This window comes from Dissoconium aciculare (genome assembly GCF_010015565.1).
Source record: "Dissoconium aciculare CBS 342.82 unplaced genomic scaffold K489scaffold_1, whole genome shotgun sequence".
In the NCBI taxonomy this organism is placed as follows: domain Eukaryota; kingdom Fungi; phylum Ascomycota; class Dothideomycetes; order Mycosphaerellales; family Dissoconiaceae; genus Dissoconium; species Dissoconium aciculare.
Genome location: NW_022984951.1, coordinates 301,957 through 313,904, shown reverse-complemented (window position 1 = coordinate 313,904; position 11,948 = coordinate 301,957). Strand labels below are relative to the sequence as shown.

At 51.8% G+C, this 11,948-nt stretch overlaps 5 protein-coding genes across 5 annotated transcripts; 4 read left to right on the top strand and 1 right to left on the bottom strand.

The window, feature by feature from the left end:
• Positions 1 to 447: 447 nt before the first annotated feature.
• Positions 448 to 2,654, top strand: K489DRAFT_375053 (DNA polymerase alpha, subunit B). The gene is made up of 2 exons (XM_033603600.1): positions 448 to 2,405; positions 2,456 to 2,654. The coding sequence occupies exons 1-2, from the start codon at positions 576 to 578 to the stop codon at positions 2,627 to 2,629; spliced, it is 2,004 nt and encodes a 667-aa protein (XP_033464004.1). The 5' UTR covers positions 448 to 575; the 3' UTR covers positions 2,630 to 2,654.
• A 56-nt stretch (positions 2,655 to 2,710) lies between these two features.
• On the bottom strand, positions 2,711 to 3,559 carry K489DRAFT_310573 (uncharacterized protein; the record flags this gene model as incomplete). Its single annotated transcript, XM_033600713.1, has 1 exon — positions 2,711 to 3,559. The coding sequence occupies one exon, from the start codon at positions 3,557 to 3,559 to the stop codon at positions 2,711 to 2,713; it is 849 nt and encodes a 282-aa protein (XP_033464003.1).
• Positions 3,560 to 3,943: 384 nt separating this feature from the next.
• Positions 3,944 to 4,846, top strand: K489DRAFT_347882 (UBC-like protein; the record flags this gene model as incomplete). The annotated part of the gene is made up of 1 exon (XM_033602357.1): positions 3,944 to 4,846. The coding sequence occupies one exon, from the start codon at positions 3,944 to 3,946 to the stop codon at positions 4,844 to 4,846; it is 903 nt and encodes a 300-aa protein (XP_033464002.1).
• Positions 4,847 to 5,728: 882 nt separating this feature from the next.
• Positions 5,729 to 7,049, top strand: K489DRAFT_2559 (uncharacterized protein). Its single transcript, XM_033600000.1, has 3 exons — positions 5,729 to 6,017; positions 6,079 to 6,583; positions 6,643 to 7,049. Exons 1-3 carry the CDS (start codon positions 5,863 to 5,865, stop codon positions 6,805 to 6,807), a joined length of 825 nt encoding a protein of 274 aa, XP_033464001.1. The 5' UTR covers positions 5,729 to 5,862; the 3' UTR covers positions 6,808 to 7,049.
• K489DRAFT_375050 (DUF1760-domain-containing protein) lies at positions 6,988 to 9,667 on the top strand. The gene has a single exon (XM_033603599.1). It carries the CDS (start codon positions 7,292 to 7,294, stop codon positions 9,308 to 9,310), a length of 2,019 nt encoding a protein of 672 aa, XP_033464000.1. The 5' UTR covers positions 6,988 to 7,291; the 3' UTR covers positions 9,311 to 9,667.
• The last annotated feature ends 2,281 nt before the right edge of the window (positions 9,668 to 11,948 follow it).

Here is an 11,948-nt window from a genome sequence, read left to right as displayed (position 1 = left end):
ACCTACCTAGGTATCCATCCATTGACCGTGAAAGGTCGCACTGAGATCTGTGGCGGCATACGGCGTCATTATCGTTCCTCGTTTACAGGACGCCCGGGTGATGCGTTCCTGCCGGTTATCATTTCTTACAGAGTTCATGGCAAGATACACCCGCTGGGCACAGGCATGTTGCATTCCCTCGCGTCTCGCCCCTTTCTGCAAGAACAATGCGTGGGGATCTGTCCGCCGTCACGGCTGTCAATTCGCAGACCCGCTGGACCATAATTTGGGGTATCTACAGGAATGAACAATGAATGCTCATAAGCTGCAGATATGTACCGTGAGTGCAGGCGGGCCGGGCGGGGCTTGAACAGAATCCCGCCAGTAGTAGTCCACCTGGGCAATTAGGTGTCTGAGAGTCGTGAGCAGGTCGTGTCACGACGCGTCTTCCCCACATACGCTCGACCACTACACTGTGCGATGGCAATTCGTGACATCTATGGATAGTTTGAATATGCGCTTGGGTCCGTTATCCTTGTCAAGTCTACGATCACATTCAACCACCTTGATACTATTGCATCGATACCCGGTTCACCATGGCGGATCTTGATGCCCAGATCAATCAGTACTTCGCCCAAGGGGATTCTCCAGTGCCCCAAGATGTCATGAACGAGCTTCGACACATCATACAACTACTTTCACTCAGTCCCGAGGACCTCTATTACAAATGGGACAGCTATGTTATTACCATGGGCGCCGAAACTACTAGACTGGACTACAAGACTGTACGAGACTTCAAGAAGACGCTTCAAGATGCCTTCGAGCGGGACACCCGGAAGAGCAACAATGTGCAAGGCTCGTCGAAGCGGGCGGCAGCAACGCCGCGGGCCACAGCCATGGGAGGAAGCGATGTTTTTGGCATAATGGAAAACATGGTTTCTACGCCGAGTGCGAGGAACACTATGACTGCGAAGAGGAAGGCGATGCACTTGGAGACCCCACTACCAAAATCTGTCAGGAGCGGAGTACAGAGCTCGCCGGGCGATTACAATCCCCTCTCGGGACACCGCAATGCCCCGGCTGTTGCATTCGAATCGCGACAGAATTCCGGTGAGATACTTGAAACGCTCAATTCACAGCTGCCGGTGTCTGCCATACCCGATGAGCCGCCGTCAGATGCTCGCATCAAATTCAAAGCAGCGATCGACCTGCCCAAATTTTCATACAAGCCAATGGCCATGAAGTTGTCTGAGGCTTCGGAAATCCTCGATGATAGGATCGACAGCTTCACCGATCTTGTGCAGAAGCACTACGAGCTACCAGATGGAGCTTTCGGCAACGCAGCAGCGCAGTCAAGCGCCGAAATCGTTGCAGTGGGCCGCATAGCTTGTAGCGTACCCAATGGCAAGCTCAATCACAAAGATGTGGTTTTGGAGACCAGCAGACGCATGGGTGCCGGATTGCGGGTGCCATTGCTATTGGACGGCGCCAATTACGATTTTTTCCCGGGAAAGATTGTTGCGCTTAAAGGTACAAACGTCAGCGGCAAGCATTTCGCAGTGACGGAAGTCTTGCCGATGCCATTACTCCCACCTGCAGCATCTAGCCCCGTCGACATCGACCTTCACAACGATCGTCTAGTGGGCTCGAGCGGGGAGTCAAGACCATTGAGATTGCTGGTAGCTAGTGGTCCCTTCACGACGGATCAGGATCTATCCTTTGCACCATTATACGCCCTATTGGAAAAGGCAGGACAAGAAAAGGCGGATGCCGTTTTCCTATCGGGCCCGTTTCTCGATCTGGAGCATCCTGTCGTCGCAGCGGGAGACTTCGAGGCGTTTTTGCCTCCTGATTCCAAGATAGAACCAGACCGAGCGACGATTCTTGACATGTTTCGGACGTTTATCAGTCAGCCGTTGCAGAAGCTTGCACATGCTCTTCCGTCAATCACGATCATCTTAGTACCGTCAATGAGAGACGCTATCAGCAAACACGTCGCTTGGCCACAGGATCGTGTACCGAAGCCTGCGCTCGGTCTTCCCAAACAGGCCCTGTTGGTCGCCAACCCCATGTCTCTCTCCATCAACGAGATGATCTTCGGGATGTCGTCTCAGGATGTGTTATCAGAACTTCGGCGTGAAAATGTCCATAACTTGGCTAAGGGACAAGCCTTCAACGATGATTTCCTCGCTAGGCTTTCCAGTCACGTCATCGAGCAGAGCCATTTCTTCCCTATATTTCCATCTGCAACCCGCGAGGCACTCCCGAAGCCTGCAGGGATTCCCGACGAGGTTCCCGACGTAGCAGGAGAAGAGCGCCTTGCTGTTGGAGCCAATGTTGATCTGACCTATCTGAAACTCGGCGAATTCTGGAATGCTCGACCCGACGTGCTCATCCTCCCGAGTGTGCTGAACCCGTTTGCCAAAGTAAGTCCTGCTCAGGCCCTGATATTGCTGCTCCTGCTAACATGACGAAGGTCGTGAATTCTGTCTTGTGCATCAATCCTGGAACACTTAGTAAACAACGCGGTCCCGGCACTTATGTCACAATGCACATACAGCCACGTATTCTGAGTGACGAAGAGCGCGAAGTTAGCGACGTTTCACATAATGTGTTCGAGCGAGCGCGAGTCGAGGTGGTGCGGATATGATGTCTGCAATATGCTTTGTGTGCCATGAAGCGGGCCGAATTGCCCGAAGATAGTGCCAGGGCACGCCTACCACGAGACAATTCATCTCGTACGAGTCCACACATCTTGTAGAGAGATGATACCAGGCACTATGCCAGAAATGCCCATCCATGCTTCGCTGACCGGACTGTCTAACGGGTCCTCGTAGCTCAGATATAATGTCGGCGCAATCCATCCGACGGTCGCAAATAGCTCTCTTGCCCACCGCCGCTTGAGTTCCTCGCTTTTTACCTTTGCGATCTCATCCGAGCCTCTGCTTTGTGCCCCGAACTCTTCGTTAAACTGTAGTTGACGTACGCGCAGCAGCCGCAGCAGATTCAAAGCGAGTGAAACCATCCAAACTCGATTACTCCACGCCCACCATTTGGGTTCTCGGCTCTGCCATCTCTTACTTCTTAATAGCCCGACACTCGCCAGAAATGCGCCATTCTCAAGGATCTGGTAGGTCGCCTTCGCACCTATTTGGGTCCAGACCAGCAATTTGATGATTGGATCGTGTGGTGGTCGGCTGTATGTTCTTCGCGCACTTCCATAGATCCTTACCAGGCCCCAAAGGCGCAAAAAGGATCGCACTTTGTAGACTGTCAACCCGGCGGTTCGTACGCTTTCACAAGTGTCTCGAAGCTGGACGTGTGGTGGCTCGATATGGGCGGCGACCACCTCCCCGGGCATCATGGTCTTGCTAGCGCTTGCGACGATCTCGTCGGCGATGCGCTCGTATGATGCCTCGAGCAGATGCGTCAGGCGGGAGTGCAAAAGAGTGAGCGCATAGTATAGCGTGCAGAGTGAAGCTTCAATGCCCTCGCTGGTCGAGAGAAAACGCGACGAGTGCAGCGCATGATGCTTCAATTCTGCGAGCAGAGCCTCGAGTGTGCTATCAACTACGCTCATGATTTTGTATACGAAGGACAATGCCCTTAGTACGATGAAATGCGACCGAATGAGTCGATCGCTGGTCGTGTATCACAAAATATGCAGTGCCCAGTGCACTGAACTCCACGAAGAGGAACCCCGGAAGCTGGCGGAGCTTCAGCCCTGCACGAGGAGCGCAAAGCTGAAATGCATGCTGACCTAGATAACTTGACAGACAAACATGTTGATCTCTATGATTGGCAGAAACGAACACTCCATCTCCCATAAACAGCCACTCTGTCCTTTGCGAAGCCGTCTCGCCCCTCGCATACAAATCATGTGTCCTGACCGTTCTCGCTGGTCTGCTACTTAAATTGCCTCGCGCCACAGCAATATACACAAGACCATTTTGTGCACAGCGCAATGTCTGTAACCGGACAATTCTCTTCCAAGAACCCGACAGTGAAAAGGATTCTCAGAGAAGCCGCCGAGCTGGCTACTCAGCCATCCTCTGATTATCATGCAGCGCCTTTAGAGACAGATCTATTCGAATGGCACTTTACACTGCGCGGTCCACCTGCACCTTCACCTTACGAAAGTGGCATTTACCATGGGCGCATCGTCCTGCCGCCAGCGTACCCGCTGAAGCCGCCTTCATTCCGTTTCCTGACTGCTTCTGGGCGTTTTGAAGTCAACCGGGAGATTTGTCTGTCTATCAGTGGACACCATGAAGAAACGTGGCAACCTGCTTGGGGCATACGCACAGCACTTGTGGCTATCCGGAGTTTCATGGATACAAATGCAAAGGGCCAGCTCGGCGGCATGGATGCGACTGATGAGGTCAGGCGACGTTTCGCTGGTCAAAGTGCAGCCTCGAGATGTCCTACTTGCAGCAAAAGCAATGGCGAAATCATGAAGGACCATGACACGTCGATTCAAGCACTGGGAGAGGAGCGTGTTGACGCCGCTATCGATGTCCCACAGCAGTTGAGGCTCTCATACAAGGGAGAAACGTCGGGCACCACGGACCAAGCAGCCCAAGCATCGTCTTCGAAAGACGAGCCACTTGGTCAAGGTACAACTCAAGAGGATATTCGCCGTGAGCCTCCTCCAGTATCAGCTGTAATATCGCCAGAAATCTACCAGCATGAGCCTGTGACGGGGGAACATACCTTCAGACAGGAGCAGCTGCGACGACAACGAATACGTGAAGAACAACGCCGTGCGCAACGCCGCATAGACGAGAATTTACCGGTTTGGCTGAATCCAGCAATCTACGCTATCATGGCCGCGCTGATGTACTTGCTCTGGCGGAAGTTCATGTGAGCTCGGATACAAGTGATATACAATCCTAGGTTACGGATCGACCTTTACGGTCCATAATCTCAAGTGCGAACAGAGTCATGATCTCCATTCGCTCAACAAATATAAATGCCTTGTGCGCTGCCACTTTACCGGCCTGCCTACTTTGGCAATAGCAGAAAGCTGCAGCGCGTGCAGTATTGCATGAAGTCCACAATTGTCGCTTCCTGCTCCGCTGGAGTCTTCTTCGTGGAAGAATCGCAATATAATGACTGGAAACTAGGATAGCAAATTTGCTTGTCGAAATGAGAGCTTCACGCCACCGGCAGAGCCAAGTATTCAAACGTAAGTCACCATCTTCGGAGGACGTGCCTATCACTGGCCGCGACAACTTGCGGAATGCGTCGATACAATAAAGCACAAGGCAGCTGCTATATCCGAAGTGCCATATCTGCGGGGATGTGATTACGTGTGATGATTAGGTCTTCGCACATTCTGATCGTAGAGCTGGATCTAATTCGAGACGTCGTTTCGAATCCGTGGAGAAAGGTGCTCCGTCGTGTTCGTCTCTATCAGTTCAGAGGAATATCGCTTGCAGGATCTGGAAGCTTCTGCTATGACCATACTATAGTCGACCTGCACAGCGTGTCGCTAAATCTTGAAAGGTTGACAAATGTATCGTGCGAATTTCAATTTCTCATCCTGGATTTTCTTGATTCGCTATGCTCGCATGATCGCATGCTCGCATGTATTTACTATAAAGCGGAATGAACTGTACCTACGTACGAGGTAGGTAGGAGGTAGGTAGGTAGGTAGACACTGTATGGGCGTATATGGTGATGTCAATGTTATTAGAGCGCGGTTTCACCCGCAGCTCGAGGTGCCAGCACTCCAGGGCTTCCTCGGATATGCCGTCCTCCAGCCATTGAGAAAGCTCAAGCTTTCACGAATTTACCACGTTCCTTCAGCGCATTCCGCCCATCACTGGTCGCCAGGACTTCAACAAAACACAGATTTTAATCACACGGTCCCTCTGACAAATGTCGTTCATTCGCGCGCGAGCTCTACGGAGCGTTCAATCTGCTCTTAGCAGAGGTGCACCACGCGTCTCTGCGCCCCGAACTCAACTTGTAGCCAAGCGTTTCGCATCCGGAGGACACGATGGTCATGCTCCTCCTGGCTCCGATCTGCCATGGTAGGCGACTTATGCGGGAAACTCGACGTGGATACGATACATGAGACTGAGGATTTTGCAGGTTGATCTCCGCTCTCATTGTCACCCCGGTCTCATGCTGGTACCTGTGGCCTGAGACTTCGCACGCGGACTCGCACCACGGCCACGGTGACCACGCTGCGCACGATGATGCGGACGAGAAGCATGAGGATAAAGAAGAGGACAAGGAAGAGGATTCGCAGCCGACCGAGGAAGTAGCTGAGAAGAAGGAGGAGATTGCCTCCGAGCCAACTGAGGAGAAGTCCGAGGACAAGACTGAGGACAAGGCCGAAGGAGAGGCTGAAAGCAAATCGGACGACGAAGAGACTGCGGAGAGCGATGATAACGCTACCTCTGGCGACAACAACAAGCGAGGAACCACTGGTACTAACAAGGTTCGATCCGATTCTGAGGGAGCTTCCGTGACACGAAAGGTCGAGGCCGGCAGCAAAGGCGGCAACAAGATCCGACTCGACTCCGGCCTGGGTAAAAACCTCGGCGAGGGCATCAACTCCGATACTGCCTACAATGGCTCCGAGGGCTCTGAGGTGAGTTGAGGGAAGTCTATGCTGATCAAAGTAACACCTACTAATCACCCACGGTGTAGAACAAGTCTGTCATGGCTGATAAGCAGAAAGGACTGTCCAACACCGACACTCGGCACTCGATACAGATTGATGCGCCCGGCTCTGAGCTTTCAACCAAGGGTCATGGTGGTCCAGAGACCGCAAAGCACAAGGGAACCGTCGATCCCAGGGCTCCTGTGAAATAAACCATCTGACTCGCTCACTCGGTTGACTGACGTTGTACTAGACCCGACAACAGGGTCGAATCCTGAGCTAGGAGAAGATGTGATGGAGTTCGGTCTGTGTGTCCATATGTAATCTATGAAAGTTTTTGATTCAAGGCTTTTAGCTACATAGATGCACCTTGTTTACAAAGAAGGTCACCAGTCGAAATATGCACTTTTGGGCCCATTGCACGTGAACGCCCATCCCTGCGTGACCATGGAGAGCGACTTCCTTGGTGCTGCGTATACATGATCACGCTGGGTGTACTCTCTGGCATAGCGTCATCACAGACGCGAAGCTGGTTGCATCCACGGCAGTATCCCAAGTGTCGTGAGATGGTTCCAAGGAAAGGTGATTAAGTACAGTACTGTGCGGGACCTTTAAAACAACAATCGCTATCATATTTGTACTGAAACGTATCTTTCCCTGAGAGTCGAGCGTTGAAGCACTCGGCGTCACGTAGCTATGACAGACAAGCCCAATCCGCTGATCGATGCGCTGCCTCCGAAATCAGATTATCTCACCTACCTGACCATCGTCGAATACAACCTGAACGTAGAGAACTTGCCGACTTTGCACGATGTGTTGCAGGACGAGGCATTAACGACGAATATCGGATGGGACCTTGTTCACCTGCTCGTTCCACTTCTTCCGGAATCCGAGCACTGTCTACAAGATGTGGCCAATTTGGGGAATCCTCGAGAGGTGATTCTCAAAGTCACGGAGAGTCTACGCCTGATCGATTACGAGAATATTCAAATTCCAGAGTCGCTGGCCGATCAAGACGATGAGGACGATATTCGCGCGCGAGCGGATGCATCGTCGTATCCTCTCAAAACTTCTCTTCCTGTAGGTAAATCGGAAGTGCCTGGGTCGGAGCAGTCGCAGGCCGTTGAAGCAGCGCCGCCACTACCATTGCCTATCAATCAGTTCATTGCTCTCTTGTCCATGTTACCGATCTTGCACCGGCGCATCAAAACGAAGTATCCAAGTCGATTCTTGAGCACTTCCCTACAAGCAGTTCTCGCCAGTTTCTCAAATGCCTCCAGTAACCGCGAGGAAATCGTCGACGCCATCGTGCGGATGGTAAAAACGATGTCGGGTGTACACAGGCCGCTCCTACCGGCCCGGAGAAGTAGTAATATGATCAACACCACCACCTCCGCAGCAGCAAAGACAGGTGCTGACCCTGAAGGGGGAGAAAGCTCCACGCCAGCAGCTGAAGACAGCGCTATCCAAAACAAGCTCTTCCAAGCATTCGTCACGCATGTTATGGAGGAGTATATGCTCAATCTACCTCGTCAAGATGGCGTCTCTGGTATGGCATGGTGTAGTAGGATTATGGAGAAATTATACCCTGATCGTCAAGTCCTTCGAGCGCAGAGCTTCACCGATCGCTTTCATACCGACGAAAGTCTCGAAAAAATCGCCGATGCTGTCGGAAACCTTACTGCACTCGCCAAAGACTTGAGAATCTCCGACCAGGACCTGCTTGAAGTAGCGATCACTGTGGAAAAACTGCCAGCTCATACGGGCGACGAGGAGGAACCCCCTAAATCCGCCGAGGACATTCCCCTCTCTCGACTGGGATCGCTACTGCTCTATGCTGCCCGAAGGTCCTCGAACGTGTTGTATGACGGCGCCTCGCGCGACCGCGCCTCTTTCTCACTTTTCCCAGATCACCACGAGTTGATCAAAAACTGCCTTGCATCCCCCGAACTGGGTGCAGGTCAATTGGGCACTGAGCCTGAAGCGCTGATTGATTCGGTGCTCGCGCTGAGCTTAGTATGCCTCGAAGGCGACTCGATCGGCGTGCCCAACTCCGATGACGACTTCAACCATTATCTCCAGACAATTGCATTTCTTTCATCTAATTGCCCTGACGCGAATCTGAGAGGCCATGCCCACTATATCACCACCACGGTTCTACGTTCCCAGCCGAACGATAGAGTCCGTCTGGATTTCATCCGTGATACGCTGGAGCATTGCCCTTACGAGAATCTCAAGGTCTCTGCAGTTGGCTGGATCAAAGGCGAAACTATAGAGTCCAATCCTCCATCACCAACACCGGAACATGATCATAGCGAGAGATCCATTTTTGCGTCACCATACGCTCTTGACAGTTTAGGAGCCTACCTGTTCCCTGCTATACAAGCACTGGGGCCTGATGCGCACATAGGAGATGCCTGGATAGACTTCCAGGTGAACGTCTCCTTTTATCTGGCGAGCTTGAATTTCTTGTACCTCCTACTCACAGCGGGACATTTGCACCAGCGGCTTGACATTCCAGATCTCTGGAGCAACAACGATGTGCCTGGGAGCTTTTTGCAGCCCCTGCGCAACCTGGCCACACAGTTCCAGGCAGAGCTGAAAGAGGGCGGCGCGCTGGCCTCAGAGAGCAGCGGCAGCGTGTTGGCGGAATTGCAACTTTTGGATGAGACCATACAGAAAGTCACGAAAGCAGCAAGTCGCTTAAGTATATGATCCAGCTTATCACATTGGATTGAAGGAACAAGAACCATCGCTTCCTAAGAGAAGGGCATGAGACCGCTTCTCGTCGGAAACAGTGAATTTTGAGTAATATTCGGACGCGGAGGATGTCGTATTTCGCGATCAGGGAAGAAACTCCCCACGTAGATACGATTCGCAAGCTCCAGCTACCATGTATTGTAGACGGAAGTTGGTGTTGTAGAGGCATAAGTTTGGAACGCATCACATGACATGCAATGCGAGATATCATAACCGTTCGTTCAATTGATTTGTGTAGGAAAGACGCAAGGATTGTGAGAGAACCGGGCCGAAAGCCTACGAGCTATCAGAGCATCTGTCCGTGGTTCATATTTCGTTTCCCCACTCAGAAAATCCGTTTTCCTGGAACTGGGCTTCGTAGTCCGTAGTATTGCGGCCGAGCCTCTTGGGTAAATCAGACAGCTTCACTTTCTTCTTGCTCGCGTCCTCTGCTCGAGAGAGATTCGAATAGAAGGTGCGCACTCGCTCGTGAGCATTGACTTTACTGGGATCGAAGCGTAGCACCTGCAGACCTTCCATACACGTGGCTCTGCTCAGGGCAACGTACGCTTGACCCTTCTCGAACACTTTTCCCAGATCGACCTTCACACGATCTAGGGTCTGGCCTTGGGCTTTGTGGATCGACAGCGCCCATGCCAGTATCAAAGGGACTTGACTGCGCGAGGCCTGCACTTCTCCCGTGGGCAGTTCGATTTTCCAGCTCTCTGCTTGACAGAGAAGGTCTCGGTGGGTGCCATCCGCGATGGAGAAGCGCACGAGAGGCCAAAGTTTTGAGGTACTTACGTGGCCCATCATGAGTTCCTTGGCACTCGGACCATCACCAGCATTTGAAGTAGATAAGCCAGGAGATGACGGCTCATCACTGCCTCTAGACAAGCTGTACGAGTCGAATGAACGCTCATCCATGAAAGCGATGACGCGACCAACAGAGCCATTGACCAATGACTCATCAATGTTCTTGATCAGCATTACCTGAGCTCCTTTTTTCAGCACGATCGTCTCTGGTGCGAGGCAATTGGACAATAATTTATCTCGATGGGTTTTCTCCAATATGGTACCACCATCCATGGCTTCGAATGTGAAATGTTTGCCCTGCAACAACCCGAGACGATCGCGATTGGCGTTGTCGACTTCGACTCGCGTCGGAAAGAGCTCTGTCGCCACAAGTTGATCTTCGGTCGGTAAAGGTCGAGAGAGTTTTCGAAACTCAGTGATGGAGTTTTCGGAGAGTCGACCCTCTCGCATCTCATTCAGCATCCCTGCAAACTTTGGATCCTTTTGACGGAATACATGGTGGAGGCCAATAGTATGCTCGATGCTAGTCGGCCAAGTCGCAGCGTCGAACGCAAATTTGGCGATGCGATTGTTCTCGGGCACGGGAGGAAGTTGAAAGAAATCTCCGGTGATAACTAGTTGGATTCCTCCAAATGGCCGCGCATTATTGCGAATGTTGCGAGCAATGGCCTCAAGTTTATCGAAGAGTTCGCCATCTACCATTGATACTTCGTCTATGACCAAGATCTTAGTCCTCATCCAGCGAGTTTTGGCCTTTCCATTTTTCTTGATTTTTCGCACCAGTTCCGGCACGCTTTCCTTGCCTAGGCCGATGCCAGAAAAGCTGTGCAAAGTAATGCCGCCGACATTACATGCTGCCAATCCAGTCGAAGCAGTCACCGCCACACGATCGGGCTCACGAGCAAATTTTCTGCGTAGAGTTGCGATGATTTCTCGAAGCAATACAGATTTTCCAGTACCTGCCGATCCCGTGAAGAAGACGCTTTTCTTGTCGCCGACGAGTTCCAGAACGTGTCTTTGCTCGTCGCTGAGGAACACTTTTGCTGGGCGCTTTTGGTTGCTTTTCGCAGCTTTGGCAGGTTCGACACTACTGTCAATCTTCTTGGGTGCCTTTCTCGAATCTTCTCGGTGCTTTTTCTGCTGCTCCTTGACTGCACTGAAGGAAGTGTTCCATAGCTTGCTCGTGGACGTCTTCTTCTCCTGTGGAGTGGCAAAATTGTGCTTGATTAATTCATGCGGATTTTGTGCCGCAAGGTCAGTACCAGTCTGTTCTGCTGGATGAGGTTCGTCCTGACTAGACCACGGAAGCGTCCGCGTCTTAGAATTGCTCATTTCCATTGCTGTTCGATTACCATTCCCAGTAGATCTGACATCAGCGTTGGGCTTTTGGGCGTACGGTTGCATAGAGGTGGCTTTGGCTGAAAGATGATGAGCCGGTGACGATGACCATGGTAAAGGCGCGCTGCTTCCTGGTATCTTCCTGCTTGGGCTCGTGTGAGAAAACCCGGATGAGTTGTGCTCACTTATGCCATGCGTCTGCTGTCTTAACGTTGATGTTGGGGCGAAGCCAGAATGCAATGTCGAGGCTTTAGTGGGCTGTTGTGTGCGGATCACGGATGTTTGAGGTCGTGCCTCGACGATTTCCAGGTCTATATCGTCATCACTTCCGAAGTCACTTTCACACAATTCCTGTGTAAAATCGTATAGTGTGTTGTGTGGTAAAGGTCGTGTTCTATTCGTTGTCTCGTCGCCCAATACAATGGGTCGATTTCGAGAGCCTGTGCCAACATTGTCCTCG